This window comes from Musca domestica, unplaced genomic scaffold (genome assembly GCF_030504385.1).
Source record: "Musca domestica strain aabys unplaced genomic scaffold, Musca_domestica.polishedcontigs.V.1.1 48, whole genome shotgun sequence".
NCBI classification, from domain to species: Eukaryota; Metazoa; Arthropoda; class Insecta; order Diptera; family Muscidae; genus Musca; species Musca domestica.
In genome coordinates, this window is record NW_026712340.1 from 7,182,203 (window position 1) to 7,205,387 (window position 23,185).

The window sequence follows — 23,185 nt, forward strand, 5'->3', positions numbered from 1 at the left end:
CTTACTTTTGTTTTTATTTATATTTTTAATTTTAAAATTGCACTGTGGGGATGCGGCACGTAATGACTCTACTAGAGAGTTTATGTTGACATTGTATGTAAAAATCGGTGGGCACCAGGAGATTTTTGGTTTTGGAGGAACATTGATTTTGGTTGTGGTTGGATTGCTGACAGGTGTGGAAATGTCAATGTCTGCCAATGCCCCCAAAATGCCAAATTTGTTTTGGTCCTGCGGGTTGTAGTTGGTTAATTTCTCAGCCAGATCCGATACATTTATTGATGATATTGCACTTTCTAGGCGCAGTCTCTTTCGTTCGTTCTGTTTTGTCTTGTTTTCTTGCATACTAGTGGAGTTTGCAAAAGCCGGCAATTGTTTGGAGGTTGATGCGATCTCTTCCGTGACATCAAACTCCATGTCGGGGGGAAGAGAATCGGGATCCTCCATTGCAAAATTATGCAATTTGGAGGTCTTTTTCTTATGATTCTAATTTATTTTTAAATAATTTTTAATAGAAACTTAAAACAGCACGTCTGGTATGTTGTAGGGTTCACTAGGTTTATCGGTAAAACTCCTACAAAAATTTAAATCTTTTCTTCACAAATCGAAAAACAATGGATATCTTAATAAAATTTAAAAAAAAAAAACAGTATTATGGCATTGCCAGATGTATAAAAAATACTTGGACCTACCTTTTTGCAGCTGTGTCTACTGTTAACAATGGTAACTCTGAAACCGGTAGAGTTACCAATTGTGTTTATAGCCCATTCAGACGAGTCATTTTAAATCGACTATAATTATCTAAATCCAATATTCAAATTCGCAAGGTCCTTATTGTCTAGAATTTATATACTCATGTGCATATGTGTTTCCAATTTAGGAGAGACATGTATAGCCCTGAGACGTCATTCCATATTTATGGGAATTTTATCTGGGTCCTCGCATGGTACAGTAAAATCAAGGTGGAGCTATGATGCCATATGATATCAATTTTTCAAAGTATTGCGTTCGTTTTTGTGCGTTTCTGTTTACAGCTATTTTATAATAGGAAAATACTGGAGAAAATTGCAAATCTAGTGATTTCAGGTTCTGGAAAATAGCATTAATTTGTTAGAATTCCATATAATTTTTTAATTCAGAAAATTATTATTAAAATCTAGCTTTTGAACACAAATCGTGTGATAAATATAGTAACAGATATTAAAATTAAAAAGATTTTTCAAATAGATCCGAAAAATATTTTTGAGAATAACTGCATTGAAGTAGAATAATTTCTTTGAATTTCTTCGATCCACATTTTATTTTCTATTGGTCTGTTCCAGATATGTAAGAATGTAAGAATTTTCATTGCGATAACCCATGGTAGAAGAATATAGGTAGACGCATCGACACAGCTGCTGGGACAATGAAACGTCAAACCAATTTTGGAATGGAAAATGTTGAATGAAAAATTATTTAAATTTGAAAAAATTGTTGAAAAACGCGAATTACAATAACCTTTGAATGACGTCGTATAAGAAAACATATAAAAATCTACTTATATTTAAAAAAAACATTTAACATTGTTTGACATACAAGCGTTCACAAGCGTTGATGCATCTACCTGTATTCTTCTACCATGAAATAACCGATTTCGAAAAAAGTTGCAGTTCTGAATATTTATAAATATAAAATAAATAAACATTTGTACAAATTTAAGTGAGGGGTAAAAAATGTATCATTATCTCTGTTCCAGATCCTGCAAGAATCTACTATTTTTGCAATTTTTCTCAATATCAAAAAGGAAAAATTGATTATCACACTAAAAATGTTTACATTCTTGCAATTCTGGAACAGGCCAAACGTTTAACATTTGAAATTTCCAAAAGGGATAGGTAGTTTGGTTTACATATATCGAATACGAAAAATCGATTAATTTAATCGAACTATGTGTCCCTGGTTTTTCTAACTAAAAGCCGATCAACCGATTAGTCAAGAGTCGACTTACGTATTCCTAGTATCTAAAATTTTTTAACAAAAATTCAGAAAGAAAAGCGGAAAATACCGAAATAAAACTCTTTAATTGAATATAGATTGAATGTACTGAGTGGAAAGATTACTACGAATGCATTGTTATCGAATAGCTACTCTTGATGATACAGCAGTAGTGTCCTTGTGCCTTAATCAGCCGACTTTATTCTCTGTCTCTGTTGGACAAGTAATTTTTTGTCTGGTAGAGAAGTAGTCATATAAATAATGTTGACACATAATAAAAGTTGTGGAGGACGCAAAAAAATGCAGGTTAATTGCCGGTTGCGATGCGGATCTAAGGATTCTAGTTACATGGTGTATTTTTGGGCTTTTCTAGGTCTCCTATGTTATACGAGATGCTGAGGAGAAACAACATCGGAATGGTGTCAATGCCATGCAATTAGATCCAAACAATGGTAAATTATATTCAGCCGGGCGTGATGCTATAATACGGGTATGGAACTCCCGTTCCGAATCAAATGATAAATATATACAGTCCATGGAACATCATAATGATTGGGTTAATGACATTGTGCTCTGCTGCAATGGTCGTAATTGTAAGTATGTTATAGGGTGGAGTGAAATATTTTACTGACTGTCCTAGAATGAGACGAAATAATGCATCCGTGAATGTTTTTATAGTAATTAGTGCTAGCTGTGATACAACGGTGAAAGTGTGGAATGCTCATAAAGGATTTTGCATGTCTACCCTAAGAACCCACCGTGATTATGTCCAGGCTTTGGCCTATGCAAAAGATCGTGAACAAGTTGCCAGTGCTGGCTTGGATAAGGCGATCTTTTTGTGGGATGTCAATACATTAACAGCTTTAACTGCCAGCAATAATACAGTCACAAGTAAGTATTCACAATATCATTATAAATTTTCTTTTATTTAACATTTAATATTTTATTTCTTCACAGCATCTAGTCTAAACGGCTGCAAGGACTCTATATATAGCTTAGCTATGAATCCAGCTGGCACTGTCATAGTAAGCGGCTCCACAGAGAACATATTAAGAGTATGGGATCCACGCACATGTGTACGAAATATGAAACTGCGTGGTCACACAGAAAATGTAAGGGCCCTGGTTGTTTCCGCCGATGGCAATCAAGTTGTGTCGGGTAGTTCAGATGGCACCATAAAAATCTGGAATTTGGGTCAACAACGCTGTGTTCAAACTATCCACGTCCACAAAGAGGGTGTTTGGAGTTTATTAATGACAGATAACTTCCAATATATTATATCGGGCAGTCGAGATCGTAATATTGTCATAACTGAGTTAAGAAATCCCAGCAATTCAATGGTGGTTTGTGAAGAAAAGGCCCCGGTTTTAAGTCTATGCTTTAACACTGATAAGACGGGGGTATGGTCCACCACATGGAACTCAGATATACGTTGCTGGAAACTGCCATTGTACGATAAGTGTACATTAAATTCAAGTGGTGGCATGGATGCTCAATGGACAACAGGAACCGAATTGGCATGTATTAAAGGTAAGTACTGCGATTCTTAAAATAATTTAAAATAGCAATTGATATTATGATTTTAGGTGGTGCTGCCATTAAAAAATGTGTTGTTTTAAATGATAAACGTCACATTGTAACCCGGGATACGGAAGACAATGTAGCCATATATGATGCATTACGTGTAGTTAAGAAAGAGGAGCTAGGAAAAGTTGATTTCGAAGAGGAAATCAAGAAGCGCAATAAACAAGTATACATTCCCAATTGGTTTACTGTTGATTTAAAAACGGGGGTATGTCCAAAAATTTCGCATATTGTTTAAAAATAATTACTGATTTGTATGCCTTTTATAGATGCCTACTATTGTTTTGGGCCAAGACGAGGTGGATTGTTTTGCCGCCTGGGTATCAATAGAAGCTGGTCTTCCTGAATGTTCAGATCCACAGTCAGAAATTAAGGTAATGAATGAATTAAAATAACGTTTTAATGGTATAAAATGATGTATACTAGCTAACCCAGCTCAGAGAAGGATATGTGGATTTGATCGATGATTTGGTATACCCTTTAGATGGAGTATGGCCAGTGTTGAATCATATATCCTTCGATGTGCCTTACGGAAAGAATTTTATTAATTTAATGTCCGTCCATTTCGAGATGGTGATACGATCTGGTTTCCAATCAAGTGACTATCTAAACATAAACTACTAAAACAAATGTTTAAGAACCTTTGTTAAAACAAGAGGATTACGCTAAAATAATACTATTTATTTTCAGATAAATTATGGTAAATTGCTATTAGAAGCTTTGCTTGAATATTGGACACCACCCCATAGCTTACCACCCAATGATATGGAACAAGATATAAGAGGCAATGGATTTTTCCAAGTACCAAAACATACACCGGTTATATTCAGGTATTTTTTTTAGCAAGGCCTCCCTTTGGACCTTTTATAAAATGTCAAATTGTATTATAGCGAGGTTGGGGGACGAACTGTATGCCGTTTACTTGTTCGCGATGCCGCAGGAGAAAGTGAAAGCACATTACTCCATGAGACAGTACCACAATGGGTCACGGATGTTGTCATAGAAAAAACCACTCCGAAATTTTTAAAAATTCCATTCTTCCTAACTCCCCATCCGTCAATGGGCAAGCCGGAAAGAACGAAGAAGGTACTATTTTCAAAGCAAGAGCAATGGATTTGTATAATAAAAATTTATAATTTTAGGATCGTTTGGTGGCCAATGAATTTATACAGTGTCGTAAAGTGTGTGAGCATGTCCTGGATAAAGTTTTGGGAGCCGAAACCACACCTAGCGGCGGCAATGCATCCAGTTCTTCACAAAACAGCGATGCCATTTCGGAAGGTTCTCAGGTTCCAGCTGAAGACCGCATTGAGTTATGGTGCAACGATGTCGTATGTTTGTTATTCTGCATTCCTTTTCCAAATATAATTTCATTATTTAATGGTTTCAGGTGGTTGATCCAAACATGGACTTGCGTACTGTTCGACACTTTATTTGGAAGCAACAACAAACCGATCTCACATTCCAGTACAAAACTAAGCCAAATTTTTCATATGATGGAAAACTTTGAATAAACAATGGTAGGAGCAACAGTTTATGTGATTCTCTAAATTTCAGCTGATGATAAGGCACAAGACAAATTATAAGGGACACGTGTTTGTATGTGCGTGTCATTGTCATTCACATACTTACATCCAACCCAAGCACGTGACTACAAGTGTATGGAATCTGTGGAGACAACAAACACAAGGTCATGCCAAAATTCTTAATATGATCACAAAAAAAATGTTTTATTTAGTTTGTTGTTTTCTTGTTACTCCGAAAGCATTTTAGAAAGCTTAAGGAAGTGCAATTTTTGTAAAAAAGCAAAGATTTAAATATAAAAACAAAAATTGGCAATCCGTTCCCAAAGAAATGTCTTAACCATACCACACCACATAACGTTTGCCATTCCAATTATTTCTCCCACTTAGTGTGTAGCGAAAAAGAAAAAACAAATACTCATTCCATTTCTTCCTCAACAAGTCTTAAACTTTCTACTTTTCTATGAAAAAATCTTTGTACAGATCGTGTTATTCTGCGGCGAATGGGATTGTCTTTTGTTCTTTTTCTCACATTGTAACAACTTTTCGACATTTATATATTTTAAAAATAATTATTACATAGATTCATACATATATGCTTAAGATCTTAACATTAACGTAAATTATTTAAAAGCGACAGACTAAGTAAAACATATTTCACAAATATTAAAAAAATATGGAAAGAATTGAAAGGAAGAAAGTGTTGTTATCCAATTTGTAGCTATAATAAAAATTAAACACACATATTCAAATATGATAATGCTAAAAATAATGATGATGCCCAATAAAAGCAGGCAATTGACTTATAATAAAGAAAATACAATTTTTTAAAGAATATTGTAAAAAGGTTTTTTTAATTCAAAATCACATTCAAATTTTAAATTGAGTGCACCGAAGTTATCTCGATTGCAATGGGATATTGTTGGTTCATATGGCATCTAGTGTTTGATCAATTAGTTTTTTATTACCACCAGAAGTTTTCCCAATGTCGTTCAGTGCATATGCCTAATGGGCTTAATGGTGGCTACGAGCCCATATTGCTAACTATTTCTTCGTCTGCCCATGCCAATAGACCTGTGTTTCTCAATTAATGATAATACCGATTTAACATCATTATACAAAGTTCGAGGTAAATTCAAACTTAATAAAAATTCGTCGTTTTTACCATAAATTAGTTCAGAAAAACGCCATAGACATCTTGTACGCAGGCTTTGTGTAACAGGTGGATGTATTGCTATTAGCTTTCGGCATGGTAGCCATTGTCCTGCATTCTTTACGCGATACAATTGTGGCCAAAATATATCCTGATGCTTCACATGCATGCGTTCACCAGTCCGGGCGTCACGAAATAGCCATGGATGTGTTACAAAAGTATTTGCTTTTATACCAGCCCCTGGCGGCAAGGTGGTAAATAAGTCTTGGGAACCATTGAAATCCATCCAGTATAGATTAACCTGGAAAAAATATACTTCAATTTCGAACATATCGCAGTGCTAAAAATTGAAGAAGTATTTTAAGCTATCCAAAAATCGAAATGGCTCTATTTTGGTAAACTTAAAATAAAAAAATTGTTTTTAGTAGATTTATTCGAATCACGATCAGTCATTCATGTGTTGTTCATCTCGATTTTTAATATTGAAGAAATATCAAGGTCAACTTTAAAATTGTGACACATTTATCCTTTATCATTAGTGTAGGGATTTTCTAGCTAGTTATATTAGGAGAACAAGAAATGTCTAGCTCATATGGATGAGTTGTTGTCAGGAAATCCAAATATAGGACTTTTTATCCTAATTTCAAAATACAAAGTACACGCCACATAGATTGAAAGGATTCCATGTCAGCTGTTCTCCAGATGTACTTGTTGAGGGCTTTTACCTGTCGTTGCGTAGTATTAAGGAAAAATACATGTGTCTGTTCGTTTGAATGTTGAGCCGCCAATCTAGGTGGCGGCTGGGCTGGCGATTCCAGTGCCATTTATATTTACATTAAAGTTAAAAAATAAATACTACTTTTGAGTTGCGTTGCTCTGGAACGAATTTGTTCAGATGGACTATTCATCTAAAGGAACTATCGGCACTATATCTATATAGACTGTTCGTTCATTTAGTTCCTTAAGTTGCTTTAAAATGGTCTTTTTTGTCTTTTCTGACATTATTAAAATAAAAACTTAAACAGAATTTTTGTGGTTTTATTCCCCTCAATTTTTTTCTACAAACAAGTTAACTTGCCAAATCTTGGTAATATAAAAGTAACATGGACAAAAACGCGTATAAACCATTCCAATTATTTTAAATTTACTATAATTAGTGCTGATTTATACTAGGCGAGATTATCGTTCTCAGTTGAACTTGCCTCTTTCACTTTTACAACGCAATTATATTCAGCAATTTTCCGTTTTAATTTTCATTGCCTTTTCTGTAACTTTTATTAATATTTGTTGTGTTCCAGAACTGCAAAAAATGCAAAGCTAAGAGCTTCTTGCAGGGTCCGAAACAAAGCAATTTTTGTGTAAAAATAAAAAAAAAACAAAAAATTCCAGTTAAATTTTGCAATTTTTTTTAAGTTTTACATTCTTGTAATTCTAGAGCAGACTAGTAACATAGACAAATCGCCGTAGCATATACAAAGCACCGTTTATCTCAAAAAAAAAAAAAAATAAATAAAAAAATAGAATCAGCAAATGTCGTCTATATCGTTTTAGGGGTTTGAGTGAGAATATTGAAGTCACTCAATAATTCTATAACTTTAAAAATAACAAAAACTGTAGGATATTTGTCAGTTGAAAATTGTTCTATAATAAAAAAATGTAAAAAGTACATGATGACATCGAAAATTAGGGAATAATCAAGTGAAATTCTAGAAAAACGGCTTCGAGTGGATTGTACGCGTAAATCAGCATATTGACTATGCAAATCATGATGAGGCACCTGAATAAAAAAAAAAAAAAAAAAATAACTTTTCGTTGTCTATATCTTCATTTGTCTATGCTAGTAGTTTCTGATTGGCTTTTATCTGGATTTTAAAGGATTGTCATCTAATTTTGAGATTTTTATTAGTTTTTCAGTTCCGTACATTCTGAGCAAAGCAATTCTCTTTTTCATTCGTTTTATCCATGGTCCAATATATACGTAAAAATGGTTTGTAAAACTACTTTACAGCCCTTTGTCTATGCCCGCTTAGTGTCATTTCCAAATTAAGATGCAAAAATTTAATCTCATTTGTTTGAATTTTATATAGACCGAAAGGTGATCGAAATTTCTGGATTTGTCCAAAACGACAGAATGTTACCGCTCCAACACCGATTGCCACTAGCTAAGTGAGTAAAATAAATAGACTAAAAACTTGCTATGTTACCATGGTACAACAAGAGAAGGTAAAACTGTTATCAAAACTATTTATTTCGCTACAAAGTCTAATTTTTGTCCATACATATGTTGTAATGGTTGAATATTAACTCATAATCTTAATTCCATCATAGAGCAAATTTGCTCTTAACCTATAGCAATCGAATTCCGTTTATGGTTATAACTTCGTATAATCATGTTTTCGGCGATCCCCACTCTATTCTCTTGGACAATTTTTTTTACTATATGGATTTATTTATTTTACTACTTTGTGTACTGAAATTAATTGAACAATCTTTACTTGATCGGATTGAATTTGACTATGTAGGTGTTCTACTACATTTGAACGTATATTTAGACTTAGCAAGATAAATAACTATTTTACAACATTATATAAAATATCATTATAATTTTAGCTAAATATGCTGTGACTCAGCTTCAATTATACGATCTATATCATCCACAGCATATACTTTACGACAGACTTTCTTGGCATTGGCTGATGTGGGTTTTATAGAAGAACCATTTGTTGTATTATACATATCCGTGGAACTCACAGAAATGTTTTCATTAATACTAAATTTATTTTGTGATTTATCAAAAAGATTATGGTAATATTCTGGAGATATGGATTCTAAGAATAATATACGATCTTCCATATTTTTCAAACGCTGGTGAATAGTTTTCTGTTCCGCATTGTTTAGATTTAAATATTCTTCAATGTCTCGTGTTCTCTCCAGCAGAGCGTATTGGAATGGCTTTGTTGACAACGTATTTGTTGGTGATTCCTTCTTTTCTTGTTTGATTTTCTGATTTTGCTTCGAATCCATTAAAGAATCTAATGTTTCTAAATAATCCTGTCGTACTTGTGGTCCCATTTTATTTTCTATTTGGCGAACTTTTAAATGACATTTGGAGTTTTCCTGTTTTATTACAGTACCGCTAATGCGAGCACATGACGATGTTTCTTCGTTGGGATTTTCAGCTGTATAATTGGGATTTATATAATCAACAATGTTATTGATATCAATTTCTTCACGTTTGCGTTCAATAAAGCTTTGTATTCGCCTATTGATTTCCGTTTCACTTGCGGAAATTTGCACAAATTTCGAAGGCAAAACATGTTCTTGTATGTCACACAACTTTTCATCGAATGTTTCTGCTTCGATAGATTCAACACACATTGTAAATTCGTCTCCTTCATATTTTTCTTTTCTCCATATTGGTACACGTCTCTTCAGTTCATCGATTACGACGGCTATAGCGTCTAGAGATGATTTTGTATGCGTTGACGAAATTGCTATAACAACATTAGCCTCACCTATTGGCACCAGACCAATACGATGATATATTACTATGTTGCATATATCGGACCAACGAAATCGTAATTCTCCACATATATTTTCCATTTCCCTTTCGGCCATAGATTCACATGCTCCAAATTCCAAAGATAGTAATTTTTTGCCACCTAATGAACTGCGCGTGGTACCAACAAATAACGAGGTAGTTCCACAGGCATCAGAAGAAGCCAAGTCTGTAATGGAACCTATATCCAAGGATTCCCGGGTAAGTAAGAGGTAATTCATATTTATCAAGAATACCAATGACACCTTAAGGAAATTGATCGCTATGAATATGTCACCAATTTAAACGTTGAAGTAAAGACAATCTTACGTGTTCTGCAAACAGTTATTTCTCTTAAATATGGAAGAAAAAAATTATCTAAAATGAAGGAATTCGCAGGTAGCTGATCTAAAATGAAGGAATTTGGAGACCCACGCATTGGAGGTTATGTTGACGGTCGGGTTTGTTTTATTGTTTTTTTTTTTTAAATCACGCACAATCTCAAATCACACGTATACACATTTGTTCTATTTGTTTCTAGATATTTATATATACATTTTTATACGAAATACGATAAATAATTAAATAATTAATTAATTAATTAACAATTTACAAACCGACGCCACCAAGAGAGTGAATGAACTAAAGAACAAAGGATACTTGGCAGCACTGAAAAGAAAGACAGCACTGAAAGAAAATCTCAATAAAGATGGGAATCAAAAGGGAAAGGCCGACAACACAAGTGGAATCAAAACAAAACGGCCGACAACACAAGTGGAATCAAAACAAAACGGCCGACAACATAAGTGGTTTGAAACACCGCTTTATTCACTAAAATGTAGTATGTGAACTAGTCTTCTTAACCTGGCCTGATTCTTGGCCCATTGTTTTTGAATCCTGTATTCAGTAAGATGAAATAAATTTAATATTATTCATACAGATTCAATTAAAACATCGTTTTCTTTTATAATTATATAAATTTGAAGAAATTCTATGCATTTTTTAGGTGTTCCCACTGTGCTGTGAGATCAGCTGTTACACTATTCACTAAAAATGATAGCATTTAAAAATACAGATGCCTGACTTCAAGGTAGATGTACTAGGTAATCGCATCAGCCCAGCTGACGGCACCATTAAATGTCAAAACGAATTGTTGTAATGAAGAATTCGCCCTAAATGAATGAAACAACAAATTTGTTTATGTTGTCTTCCCTAAAAGTACCTTTTTATAATATTTCAAATAATTTAAGAGTAAGTTAAGAGTGAAACCAGTAAAAAATTAAAAGAACATGAAGGAAGGAGGTTAGAATGGAGTGCAGCTTTAAGAATTAAGTTAGCCTCAACATCTAAGATTCCCAAAGCACATCACGGGAAGTAGTGCAAGAATTAGACTCTTGTCATTTGCAGTTCCGGAAAACTTTCGGTTTAAACCAGTAAAATATAGTCATTATAAGTTTCTTTGTTTAAAAAATATCGCAATACTACAATTAATACTTATTTTAGTCTTATTTGTTTTACAATAAAAACTTTTATTGCGACGTTCGTTTACGACGAGAGGGACACAAAATAAAATGTAAACAAACACCTCGTTTCTGATTGGTTGAAACAAATTTGCCGCAACTTTTAAATGTCATGGCGAATCTATGTTTTTCGCCTTAGATGCCAATTTTGACATTTGAGGGGACCACAAAAGTTGCTTTGTTGTAGCAATTCGCCGATGCGGTTACCTTTTTTACATTTTTCATTAAAATTCATGAGTCCCGTTTTTTTAAATAATAGAATAACATATTTATCCAACTAACTCATCGCCTGCTTGTAGATTTTTTTATTAATCTGAATGAATTCTGAAAAATTTGAGTTCCCATTTATTTCAGTATAATTGTTCTATTATAAAATAGTTTAAGTTTCATTTTGTTGGTAAGAGAAGTGAGAAAAATGGAGATCCCATACTTCTTAACAAAATCCCTTACTTAAAACTGAAAGACTATCTACCTTTTGGAAACGAAAATTGTTAATTGCTCTGTTCCAGAATTGTACGCACTTGCTAATTTATAAGACCTGGAAGAATCTAAGCGATAACCGCTATCTAACGAGATTGCAAAAATAAAATTGATTCTTGCAGGTTCTGGAATAAAAAAATTATGAGCACTTCACATAAAACTTGCATGCACTTGTTCTGTTCCCGAACCTGCAAGAATCTTCCAGTTTTGCAAATGTTCTCTTTTTCATTTGTATGATCTGTTCTTAGAGCTTCGGGATCTACTAATCAACCGATTTCACATTCATATGAATCCATTCAGTTATCAATTCCTTTCCACGATTGACTGAAAGTTGTTCATGGACAATGAAAGTTGTTCAAAAATGTCATATTTTAAGAATACCAAAACAAAACAATAGAAATATGTATTTTTAACAAGCTTGTTTTATTCATCTATTATGTAGATATTTACAAACATAAGCAACAACACATACATTCATCACGAATAAGGTAACTATTTTGACGAATAACAGAAAATTGGGAAACAGAGGAAAAATAATAATAATATAATTTGGAATGATTTGAAACAAAATTTCTATGACAATAAATTTAGATCAAAGAAGCGATCGTTCGTTTGAATGTATTATTATTATTATCAGAGGAAACACACATTGTTGAATTTCACATAATACAATTTTATAAGTACCGCGAAATTGTTGTTAATACATTTCTTTACTTATAGTTTAATAACACTCTAATCTGTTTATATATTAATAGGGAATTTAAATAAGACGTGATAATACTTAAGCCTTGCCGCTAATGGCAGCCGATCCTTGCTTCTGGGTTTCATTTTCTTTTTCAAGTTGTTTGCCCAAATATTCCCTGGAAAAGGAAATTAACATAAAAGTTAATTTTACATGTTGTGAAAATAATTAGATATTCACTTCTTACCAATTGTGAACCATTAATTTTTGTACAGCCAACAAGGCTTCATAACGTACATTGGGATCTTCATGACCCAACAATTGCATGACAATTTGTTTGCCACCCAATTGTTCCAAAACGCTAGAAGGCGAACAGCAAAATTGTTTTATATAATTTCTATTAAATTTATATTTTCCCATAACTTACTGCTTTCCTCTGGGGTAATGGCGAACATATTCTCCAATATCATAGCAGGCAACAGACAAAATAATGGGATCCTTGGAGGTTTCCAAAAGATGTACCAAAATGCGCAACAATTCGTAATTCTTTTCATTCAAACGTTGAGCATTTTCACGCCAGAATTTGGCAGATTTGTGTACGGGAGACCATTCCAAACGGGCACTGCGCAATTCGGTGGCGTATTCGTCGAACGAAGACAAATCTTGCACAGAGTTTTGCAATTTTTCTGTCAAGAATTCGACATCGGCAGAGATGTCCTCATCGTCGAAACGACGTTGTTCCAAAATGGACAATTGTTTCAAGACTTTGCATTGAACCATGGCAATGCAATGTTCCTTGGCCACTTGAGCATCAGTGGGCTTTTCAATTAAGTTACGGAATACGCCCAGAATGATGCGGGTAACCTTTTGACAAGAAATGTCGATAAAAAATTGTACACGATTTACAATTGGTGTTTCAAAGTTTTACCTTTTCCTTGGCGCAATCATTGAGAATATCAGCCAAAATTGGGATGACAGTGAATTTGTTCATTTTGGTGGCCAGCAAGGGATTGAAGGTCAAGACCCACAAACAGAACACCAGTTGGTATTGTACCTATAATAGGGATAAATACTAGTGATATACGAAATTTATACCAATGCTGCTTACTTACTTGGAAATTAACACGAGATGACAAAATGCGTACCAAAGTACTGATACCATCAACACCAACAAAAGCGAAAAGGTATTCGTCAATACGCAACATCATTTGCAGACAGCGTGCCACAGATTGAATATACTCATTGGACTATTATTGGAGAATAAATAGAAAGTATATTAGAAATTGCATTCAATATTGAAATTTGTTAGTTGGTGTTATTTGTTTTTGCAAAATAGAACGCAAAACTTGTATGGCAACGGGCCAAAGGACCAAATTGCCATTGTAGTAATTTAAACAATTCCCAAAAATGACTGCAATTTTGATTTCTATTTCAAAATGTAAAAGATGGGTCCACATAAACATCAGCAACAAGAACAAAATTAACGAAAACAAAACAATGCGACATTCATATAATGAAACTGGATATTTCGCAGGATGATTTGAACAGACAACGACGTTAACGTAGGGACATATAGTTTTTGTTTAAGGCCGGCCAAAGGCTTTTAAATTTTGAATGTATAACAGTAAAGTGTAAAAAAAGTGTTATGTTTTAAATGTTAGGCAATTAGTATGTTTAATAATGTTGTGTGTTATTGCAAGTTATTGTTTGAATTGCATAAAAGCCCACTACCGTTTTGCCCGCCTCTGCAGCTTGTTCACGATATTTCAAAAATTGAACCAGATCAAGATGATTTGAGCTTCCCTTATCATTTCCATTAGAATGTATAATTATGGTTTGTATTCTTTTGGACAGGGCAGTCATCTCACTGATATAGATTTTGCACTTATGTTTCATTTTTAATAAAGGTTAAGTTGATGGTTGTGGGACATATTGCAGGATAGGGAATAAAAAGAAAAAATTATAAGTTTATATTCAACTTATGCTGATGGTATATCCAATTTCAAGAATTTTTTAGAAGTATTATCCATTCTAAGGGGCGCGGAAAAAACTGTGCAATATTGAATTTCGGGAGCCATTTCATACAAGAATGGAGCAAAACAAGTCTAATCTAAATCGAAACATTAATAGTTTTTCGTCAAACTAAGCGAATATTTGTCAAGTTTTTCGAAATATCTTTCGTGAATGTGATAAAATGCCCTTATACAGTATTTGTGTAAACAATAGGTATTCTTTTATCTCTAATCGATTTTCAACCTCTTTAAATAGCACAATTAGTTAAAACAAAATATTTTTGAACACAACAACAATGTGTACGCAAAAAGGTCACAACTAATCATGTGTCAAAATATAAGGCATTGCTGTCACAAAAACTCCCATAACATCTTTCTAAAGTAATAACACCATCATATACAAGAATAACGAAAAAAATTGCTCACCTGGACTGTCAATTGATCTTTAAGGAATTGCAAATAGAAGTTCAAATCAGACTTGGGCATCATTTCGTGTCCCCAGCATGCCAATTTAGCCAAAATACGAGAAGACATATTAACAATGAAACCATCTTGACGATTCAACAGATTCAAGAAAGGTCCCCAAACGCATTCTTTGCGCTTAGCACAATATTCGTGGAAAATATCAACACGGGAACGATCTTCTTGCAATAGATCGTCAATCATAACCATAATATATTGAATGGTTGAATCTTTGGAGACATGAGACAAAAGATTCAACAAAGTCTTTACAGCTTGGGCTGGATTCGATTGCAAGTAGGCAGCCTTTGAGTTATCCAGAGCACTAATGCATTGGTAATCTTCTTGGGAAATCATCTGCGATTGCATGTAGGATGCCCAGTTGATGGTTTTGGTACGGATATCGGCTGCCTGTTGCTGCAACACAGATGTTGCAGCAATCATATCTGAAAGCGAGAACAAAGACGTAATTCACTATCATATACACCATGGCAATAATGATGTATATACTTTTTCACATTTCGTAAAAAATAAATGTCATCATTATCGACTTTTCTTGAAACCGTATAATTTTCAACTTACCAATGCTCTCTTCGGGCATTTTCATTAAATCGGCAACGTCAGACATGGCTACTGCTTTCTTTGTTGTTATTTTTTCCTAAAAAATTCAATAAATTTTTACCAATTCCGTTGGAAAATAGCAGTAGACAAAAATTTTACTCTGAATTCAGCTGACAGAAGGTCTTGTGACTTGTGATGTAAAAGTAATGAGTATTTCGGGTACAGGTTAACCAATACCAATTACTTTTAACTGTCACTTTAACAGGCACTAATATTAGTGAAACAAGTAACGTATAGAATGTTGTAAAATGTCAGTTGGACCTACGGCTAAGCATGCAAGGAAATAGATTTTTCGATACCATGGCCCAATTATAAAGGTGAGAATATAAAAAACGGTTAAGTCATCGGCTGGCTTCTTCGTAGAGGAACAAAGAAGTTTTAGGTTGGCTTAGTTCGATTTTGGCTCTACGCTACTTTGTTCTTTCCCGAAGAAGCCAGCCGATGGCATAAGGTAGGAATTCATAAAGAGCTTATTTGGCTGGCTTAAGTCATCGGCTGGCTTCTTCAGAAATGAACAAAGGAGTAAATTGACACAAAAAAGATTATGCTTCAATGTATTAACAAAGATGAAAACATAGTAAAATTAAGAAGATTAAGTAATTTCAAATAAGCATACCAATCTCTGCAATTTCTGTAATTTACCTTGTCAAATTTCATTGCATAAACAATAGGTTGCCATTTGTGTATTTGCAATGGATTAAATGAATAATTTTGAAAAAATTGCAAACATATGATTAATTCTACCATGGATGAAACATTTAAGAAAATTATAGGATTATATTTCACAAATATATGAGAATTTTTTCGCAAGCCTCTTAAATGTTGACACTTGTATCACGTAAAAAAATTGTATGTGGTTGTTGCTAAAGGTAAGGTCACATTGAGCAAATATTTGACGAAAAATGTCAAATATTTCTTTGCCACAATCTGACCACCAAATATTATTTGACGGTAAATACAAAAACAGCTGATTTTGGGAAAACAAAATTATTTGCCAGAAAACAAAAATTTGACCAGTGTGTCCATAATGTGAACACCTATGATCAATTATTTTCCTCTTTTTTGGTCAAACATTTGTTTGACGGTGCAAATGTTTTGTAAGGTCAAACAAGGAAAAATATCAGTTTAAAACATTGGGCAGCATTTTGCTTTAAGAACAAGAGCATTTGTAACATGATGTTTAATGAATAAAAAAGCAAACGAATACAATAGGTGGTTTTGTTTATTTGATATTTTTGAATTAACTGAATTTGAATGTTTAGTAAAAATTTAATATATGGTCTGTTCCAGAACTGCAAGATGTATAAGTTTTTACTACTATTACCGATTTTCCCTTTATTATATCGAAGAAAATTGACAAACTAGTAGATTCTTGCAGGTTCAGGAATAGGATATAGGTAGATGCATCAACGCTTGAAACATTGATATGTCAAACATTTTGAAATGTTTTGACAAAAATAAGAAGATTTTTCTATGTTTTCTTTTACGTAATGATATGTATTTTTCAACAATTTTTACAAATTTAAATAATATTTCATTCATTATAGTTTTGTCAGTTCATTGTCCCAGCAGCTATGTCGATGCGACTACCAGTATTCTTCTACCGTGATACAAACATACAAAAATGCAAAAAAAATTTTCTGACAAGGAATTTATACCACAACAGCTGGTCATTTGCTTCCCTTCTCCAAATAAATTATACCCGAAACTCCATTTTCTTTATGTCTCTCTTTCACTCTCTATGTCTATTTCTCTCGGCAAAATAAATGTATGTTTCCTCACAGTTTGATCAAACAATTTATTGGGAAAATATATTCGTATATTTTACGAATGTGAACATGTGTCAAACATGTTTCCCCATAGCACTATTTGACGCTATTTGGTGACTGTTTGAACAAACAAAATCTGTGAAATATTTGACTGTAATGTGAACATCGAATCAACTCTGTATGAATTTCACATTTGTTCAGTCAAATATGGGAAAACAAATTTCGATCAAATATTTACCCAGTGTGACCGTACCTTAAGTTTGTTGTACAACAACACTTGTTGTTGCCCATGGCACAATTACAGAAAAACATTTTTTTCTTTTGGTGCCCTTTTTCTGCAAAATAAATGCATATATTCGACGTTTATGGGCAAAACATTACACAATTTTGGGGTAAAACTGTGTTGTCCCACTATTCTAGATTGTGAAAGAAACCGAAAAAAACATTCTTATTTCGCGTGTTATCTCCAATATAATACTCACAGATTTTCAGATTTCTCGCAACGGAATTGACAGATGATATCCACTAGATGTAAACACTATTTAAGTCCTCATGATCAACAGTGTGTACCACCTAGATTTTTTACTTGCTTCCATGGTATAATAAAAAGGTAGGGTAGGAAAAATATGAAAAAAATGAAAAGATCTTGTTGCATATAATTTTGAATAAGTCTGACAGGAAGCGAGCATAGCCTCTGGGTTGTATTCCTGTAGTTTTACAAAGCTGTTTTACCTCCTTATTGTACCATGCTTGCTTCTACGCATGGAACCATAAAAAGGTATGGTAGAGCTATCAGCTGATTACAATTTTTTCTAAGTGTGCTCGACTTATGCCAATTTTGAGTATGTATTTATTGTTTTGAAAAATAAAAACAAAATATTTCTAAGACAAAAGCAATGACATTTGGTTCACCTTGCCGACTGAATAGCGGTATTAATATACAGGTTAATGGTGTAGCAGTGGATTTTGTTGACCGCATAAATTGTTTAGGTGTTGTTCTTGATGCCAAGCTTCATTTTTCTTTGCATATTGATGCACTGTACCCCAAAGTTAAAAATATGCTCCGAAAATTACACTCAACTGATTTCTATTTGCCCCATGGTACAATGATATCAAGGTAGGGCAGAACTACCATATGATTTTAATTTTTTTTTATTTTCTTGGTTTAATATGTCATCTTTATTTGTTTATGTATGTGTTTTCTTTTCAATAACAAAAAAATTGTTCAGAAAACATTAAAATTCGGGTGTTTTCAAAATGTTTATTTCAACGTATGCATCGACAAAATCTAGAGTTTTTGTAGCGAAATAATCCTTTAGAGATATATAGTACATGATTTTGAAAAGAAGTGTTGACCTTTCATTCAATTATCGCGGTTTTCAATTATTTATTCAAAATCAATGCAACAAGTTGTTTGATTTTTTTATTGTTTTGATACTAATTCTGACATTACAAGCCAAACAGGTAGACCTCCATACTTGCAATTTTTTCAAAGTTGACCTACCTTCTCTTCATTGTACCATGATTTGCCCTTATTTGTAAAGAGAAATTTTGCTCATTCTATGTTATTTTCGGTAATTTCCTACTGTATTGAAGTGATTTCTGGTACAACACATGAGTACTTAATGAAATTAGAAAAACTTTTTAGCATCATTGTAAGATATGTTTATAATTTGCGTCGTTTTGACCATATTTCTGTGCATGCAGTCCCCTTTCTAGGAGTGTCATTCTCTACTTTTGTTAAACATCGCGTGGTTTCATTTCTATATAAATATATCTGTTTAAATCTTACAAGTTTTCAGCGAGATCGGCTAGTGTTCTCTCGGTCTACTAGGAATACGCAAATAATTTTCCCTCATTTTCCTACGTCTCTATATGAAAGATCTTTTATAGTTCGTTCCGCACGAATCTGGAATCAGCTTCCAGCTGAGCTACGACAATTCTCGTTTTCCCGCGGTGTTTTTCGCCGCATGTTTGAAAACTTTGTAGAGGCAAATGGAGGTTAACAATTTGTTTGTTAATGATATATGACGATACTGTATCGTTTGATTCAATGTTGTTTTTTTTATTACCAGCAATAGACTTAAATACATTTTCATTGGCTGGGGAGCCTTTTTGTCCATATTTTACATAAGTATGATTTCTAAGGTTACTTTAAGATACACTATGTAATATTTTTTTTTATTTTGGAGTACACTTTTGTAGTTTTTTAATAGTTGTGATACTTATTGGCCTAATGGCTTTTTCATCGCAACATATAAATAAATAAATGAAATATTTTCAAAATCAATGAATGGAAGAAGCTTAAATTGCCGGGGGCACACTAATGATATTAACCAGATTTGCCACGAAATTGAAAGACTGAAAACTTAGCATCATATTTTTGAGAGAATATCCAGGCATTTAATTCATCTTTCGAACTATTTGACTCATTTTAAAAACGAACAAAAAATATCGAATAAATGAAAACAACTTGTTGGATATAATTTGGATTATTCTGACAGAGAGCGAGCATAGCTTCAGGGCTGTATTTATATAGTTTTACGAAACCTCCTTATTGTACCATGCTTCAACGGCAGAAAAATATAGGTAGACGCGTGGTAAAAAAATACAGGTAGATGCATCAACGCTTGAGAACATTGATATGTTAAAGAATTTTAAATGTTTTTTTTTCTAAATAAGTAGATTTTCATATGTTTTCTACTACCATGCCAATCGAAGGTTGTTATGCAGTTCTGAATCATTTTCAAATTTCAATTATTTTTCTTTCAAAATTGGTTTTACAGTTCATTATCCCACAATGGTGACGGCACAATGAACTGTCAAAGTAATTTTGTAATTGAAAAATTATTCAAATTTGTAAAAATTATTGAAAACGCATATTATAATAATTTTCGATTGACGTCGTATAAGAAAAGTAAGTATACTTTTATTTTAAAATGTTTGACTTATCAATGTTCCCAAGCGCTGATGCATCTACCTGTATTCTTCTACCATGCTAGCTTCAATAAACACATGTTTTTTGTTTTCATTTTGGAAACAACAAATAAGATAAATTGCGTTGCTTTAGATTTGTTAGATTTGCTTACAGGCGGCACATTGAATTATTTCAATCCATATATCTAAAAACACAGGTTCAAAATAGTAACTGTGCTTAGCTCAGGAAATGTTTTTTGTGCCACATCTGAAGAATAAGAGAGGTGTTGTCTTCGATGTACTCCCGTTTCCTCCACCCTGTACTAATGAAGGACAAGAAAGATATACCGGAATTTTTACGAGCATATCTGTAGAAGTTTGCAACGCCAACGATATTAGATTCTTGTACACGAATGGATTTTATGGTAAAGGATCTCAGTCACGTAGCATTCCAAATGTGGTATATAAAAATCCATCAGAAATAGATTTGGAAGATCAGGAGACGCTGTCCTTAGGTTTAGAAGAGTCATTTTTCTTGGCCTATTATTTAAGAGTTCTGAAAATCGTCGATTTGGACAACAAAGAATTGACTTGGCAAGATTTTTTGGCATCCGCTTTGCAAGTAAATCCTTATTTTGTGGAGTATGTTGCTGCCTACTTATATTTAAAATCCAAAGGATGGGTAGTAAAGAGTGGACTGAAATTTGCCGGAAACTTTTGTAGGTTTATAATACTTGTTCATCATTTTTATGCCATAACATTTTGTTAATAATTAACTTTTAACAATTTTCAGTGATATATCGCAAAGGTCCCCGGTTTTTTCATGCAAGTTTTGTAGTTAATGTTAAAGTGCCTTCCAGCACAACTCATTTGGAACCAAAGAAAATAAAAGGTTTACAGAGAATTGCTGAAACATCCGATAAAGATGTCCTTATACTGGATATTGACAAACCTAGAGATTTTCAAATGCAAATCCTTGAAGACATAGCCAAATTGAATGTAACAGAAACTATTATAAAGCGCTTTAATTACACATCTTATGTACAAACCCAACGAAAAATATAATAAATGCTTCAATGTTTAAAAAACTAAACCTTTTCCACTCTGTGCTTTTTCGGAATACCGGTGCTGCGAAATTCCGACCTTTCTTTAAGATAAATTTGTTTGCATTCTTCTTTAAAAGCCTCATTTTTATACCACTTGCTGAGACATTCCTTTAAATGTGAGTTCTCCTTACGACAGGATACGACCATCAGTACTCCACTGTCTTTACAACATGCTTGAAAATCTGCTACTTCTTTGGTGCAATGTATTTCCTTTGCCCGATCTCTCATAATCTTGGGTATAAGAATCTCCACTTCCACCTTGCGCAGAGACTTGTCATTGGGGTCACCTGAAAAGACACATTTTTCAATAACATTTTTGGGACAAGTAAGCGTTGGCAACATACCTAATCCATGTGGATCCTTAGGATCAAACGTATTTATAGAACTAGTAGTTTCAACGTTCATATTCTTTACTTTTTTGGATTTTTATGTTATTTGTTTTATAATTATTTTTATTCTTGGCCAGGTTGTGAATTCGGTGAACGGCGTTATTTTATAACAGGGCTGCAGCTTTATTTTTTTAACGTCGTCAATATTGAAAAGTCGACTATTCCTCACGGTCTTCATGTGACCCGGTAATACATCAAATCCATGGTAGAAGAATATAGACGCATCGACGCAGCTGCTGGGCCAATGAAGTGTCAAACGAATTTTGGAATTGAAAATTTTGAATGAGAAAATATTTAAATTTGTACAAATTGTTGAAAAAGGTCTTTTATAATAACCTCCGAATGACGTCGTATAAGAAAACATATAAAAATCTACTTATATTTGAAAAGAAATTTAAATAGGTTATCGACTGGCTGGAAAGTAGTTTTTTGTTGGCTTAATTTAAGCTATGTTTACCTAATTCCGTTGTTCTTTTACAAAAAGTCAGCCGGTGACCATACATTTTATACATTCTAGATCGGCGTAAAATTCAAATTCCATTTAACTATTTCCGTGTATGACAATCGAGGCTACAATTTAATACATACAGTAGCTCCAAGCGAAACTCGTACACTTAGCAAATAATTTCTTTCATGCAATATATGATTGTTATCAAATTCATTACCAAAAAACCTACAACGCTTTGTGTTGGGGGTATTATAAGTTTGATTGTGCCAAAAATTATGTAAAACCTCGAAATATAGGTTTCCCACATAGTAACCTATATATGGATCTTCCTGTCTCGCCGAGCTGAGTCGATCTAGCTATGTATGTCCGTCCGTCCGTCTGTCCATGTTAATTTGTAATCACTCTACAGGTCGCAATTATGGCCCGATCCTCACGAAATTTAAAATGTAGGTGGGGTTAAGGCCAGAATAGAACCCTATTTCTTTTCGAGATGATCGCATATTTAGGGGTTAAAATGGACCAAAAACTGAAAAATTCCTGTTTTTGCAGTTGCTCTACAGGTCACAATTATGGACCAATTACGCGGAAATTAGCATGGGGCTAGAGCTTAGGGCTGGGGAGAAGCCTTCCAATTTTGATCGTCATCGGATAATATTTAGTGGGTGAAATAGTCCGCAACATTTGTGATAAATAAAAGTCAAATTTTCCATTAAACCGCGAATGTTTTTAATCCCGGCGAAATCACAAATAGACGAACAGGTCAATTCTGACCATTACGTAGATGCCGATAGTAAATATATCGGATATATAAAGCGAAATATATACAATGTATATATACAAAGGAAGGGGATATTAGCTAGAATGCTTATATCTCAAGAATGGCTGGACCGATTTTGAAAAATTTTGGTATAAATTGTCCCCACGTCGTGGATACACCAGCCCAGAGTTCAGACACAAACCTCATAGAGAATTTATGGAGCTATCTCGATGGAAAAAACCGCCAGCATACCATAA

General features: G+C 33.5%; 6 protein-coding genes across 7 annotated transcripts; 2 read left to right on the plus strand and 4 right to left on the minus strand.

Moving 5' to 3' along the window:
* The first annotated feature begins 1,970 nt into the window (after positions 1-1,970).
* LOC101892667 (WD repeat-containing protein 48 homolog) lies at positions 1,971-5,913 on the plus strand. The gene is made up of 10 exons (XM_005181939.4): positions 1,971-2,277; positions 2,345-2,564; positions 2,650-2,862; positions 2,929-3,501; positions 3,558-3,763; positions 3,825-3,929; positions 4,246-4,385; positions 4,446-4,641; positions 4,698-4,886; positions 4,946-5,913. The coding sequence occupies exons 1-10, from the start codon at positions 2,233-2,235 to the stop codon at positions 5,063-5,065; spliced, it is 2,007 nt and encodes a 668-aa protein (XP_005181996.1). The 5' UTR covers positions 1,971-2,232; the 3' UTR covers positions 5,066-5,913.
* LOC101892847 (protein Vhl) lies at positions 5,902-7,158 on the minus strand. Of its 2 annotated transcripts, none has more exons than XM_059127810.1 (2): positions 6,957-7,158; positions 5,902-6,571 (listed from the first exon to the last, which is right to left on the minus strand). In XM_059127810.1, the coding sequence occupies exons 1-2, from the start codon at positions 7,053-7,055 to the stop codon at positions 6,119-6,121; spliced, it is 552 nt and encodes a 183-aa protein (XP_058983793.1). In that variant the 5' UTR covers positions 7,056-7,158; the 3' UTR covers positions 5,902-6,118. The 2 variants fall into 2 exon arrangements, with proteins under 2 accessions (XP_058983793.1, XP_005181997.1); XM_005181940.4 differs by having other exon boundaries at positions 5,902-6,532; positions 6,957-7,151.
* Positions 7,159-8,735: 1,577 nt separating this feature from the next.
* LOC131800354 (molybdopterin synthase catalytic subunit-like) lies at positions 8,736-10,206 on the minus strand. Its single transcript, XM_059127809.1, has 2 exons — positions 10,100-10,206; positions 8,736-10,035 (listed from the first exon to the last, which is right to left on the minus strand). The coding sequence occupies exon 2, from the start codon at positions 10,009-10,011 to the stop codon at positions 8,842-8,844; it is 1,170 nt and encodes a 389-aa protein (XP_058983792.1). The 5' UTR covers positions 10,012-10,035; positions 10,100-10,206; the 3' UTR covers positions 8,736-8,841.
* Positions 10,207-12,171: 1,965 nt separating this feature from the next.
* LOC131800361 (V-type proton ATPase subunit H-like) lies at positions 12,172-15,696 on the minus strand. Its single transcript, XM_059127846.1, has 8 exons — positions 15,643-15,696; positions 15,505-15,580; positions 14,890-15,368; positions 13,564-13,698; positions 13,380-13,505; positions 12,879-13,315; positions 12,699-12,812; positions 12,172-12,629 (listed from the first exon to the last, which is right to left on the minus strand). The coding sequence occupies exons 2-8, from the start codon at positions 15,548-15,550 to the stop codon at positions 12,551-12,553; spliced, it is 1,416 nt and encodes a 471-aa protein (XP_058983829.1). The 5' UTR covers positions 15,551-15,580; positions 15,643-15,696; the 3' UTR covers positions 12,172-12,550.
* Positions 15,697-20,337: 4,641 nt separating this feature from the next.
* On the plus strand, positions 20,338-21,321 carry LOC131804740 (tRNA-splicing endonuclease subunit Sen2-like). Its single transcript, XM_059127876.1, has 2 exons — positions 20,338-20,947; positions 21,022-21,321. The coding sequence occupies exons 1-2, from the start codon at positions 20,479-20,481 to the stop codon at positions 21,291-21,293; spliced, it is 741 nt and encodes a 246-aa protein (XP_058983859.1). The 5' UTR covers positions 20,338-20,478; the 3' UTR covers positions 21,294-21,321.
* Positions 21,222-21,981, minus strand: LOC101893197 (COX assembly mitochondrial protein homolog). Its single transcript, XM_005181942.4, has 2 exons — positions 21,679-21,981; positions 21,222-21,621 (listed from the first exon to the last, which is right to left on the minus strand). Exons 1-2 carry the CDS (start codon positions 21,737-21,739, stop codon positions 21,317-21,319), a joined length of 366 nt encoding a protein of 121 aa, XP_005181999.1. The 5' UTR covers positions 21,740-21,981; the 3' UTR covers positions 21,222-21,316.
* Positions 21,982-23,185: the final 1,204 nt, after the last annotated feature.

Coding starts and splice junctions, on each gene's coding strand:
- LOC101892667 (XM_005181939.4), top strand. CDS start 2,233: ATGTTGACACATAATAAAAGTTGTGGAGGACGCAAAAAAATGCAG. Junction 2,278..2,344: donor GAGGACGCAAAAAAATGCAG/GTTAATTGCCGG, acceptor GGGCTTTTCTAG/GTCTCCTATGTTATACGAGA. Junction 3,764..3,824: donor CTGTTGATTTAAAAACGGGG/GTATGTCCAAAA, acceptor TGCCTTTTATAG/ATGCCTACTATTGTTTTGGG.
- LOC101892847 (XM_059127810.1), bottom strand. CDS start 7,055: ATGGCACTGGAATCGCCAGCCCAGCCGCCACCTAGATTGGCGGCTCAA. Junction 6,572..6,956: donor TTAATACTACGCAACGACAG/GTAAAAGCCCTC, acceptor TTCAATTTTTAG/CACTGCGATATGTTCGAAAT.
- LOC131800354 (XM_059127809.1), bottom strand. CDS start 10,011: ATGAATTACCTCTTACTTACCCGGGAATCCTTGGATATAGGTTCCATT.
- LOC131800361 (XM_059127846.1), bottom strand. CDS start 15,550: ATGTCTGACGTTGCCGATTTAATGAAAATGCCCGAAGAGAGCATTG. Junction 13,699..14,889: donor AAGATCAATTGACAGTCCAG/GTGAGCAATTTT, acceptor CTCCAATAATAG/TCCAATGAGTATATTCAATC. Junction 13,506..13,563: donor CATCTCGTGTTAATTTCCAA/GTAAGTAAGCAG, acceptor TCCCTATTATAG/GTACAATACCAACTGGTGTT.
- LOC131804740 (XM_059127876.1), top strand. CDS start 20,479: ATGTTTTTTGTGCCACATCTGAAGAATAAGAGAGGTGTTGTCTTCGAT. Junction 20,948..21,021: donor GAAATTTGCCGGAAACTTTT/GTAGGTTTATAA, acceptor AACAATTTTCAG/TGATATATCGCAAAGGTCCC.
- LOC101893197 (XM_005181942.4), bottom strand. CDS start 21,739: ATGAACGTTGAAACTACTAGTTCTATAAATACGTTTGATCCTAAGGAT. Junction 21,622..21,678: donor TAAGGATCCACATGGATTAG/GTATGTTGCCAA, acceptor GTGTCTTTTCAG/GTGACCCCAATGACAAGTCT.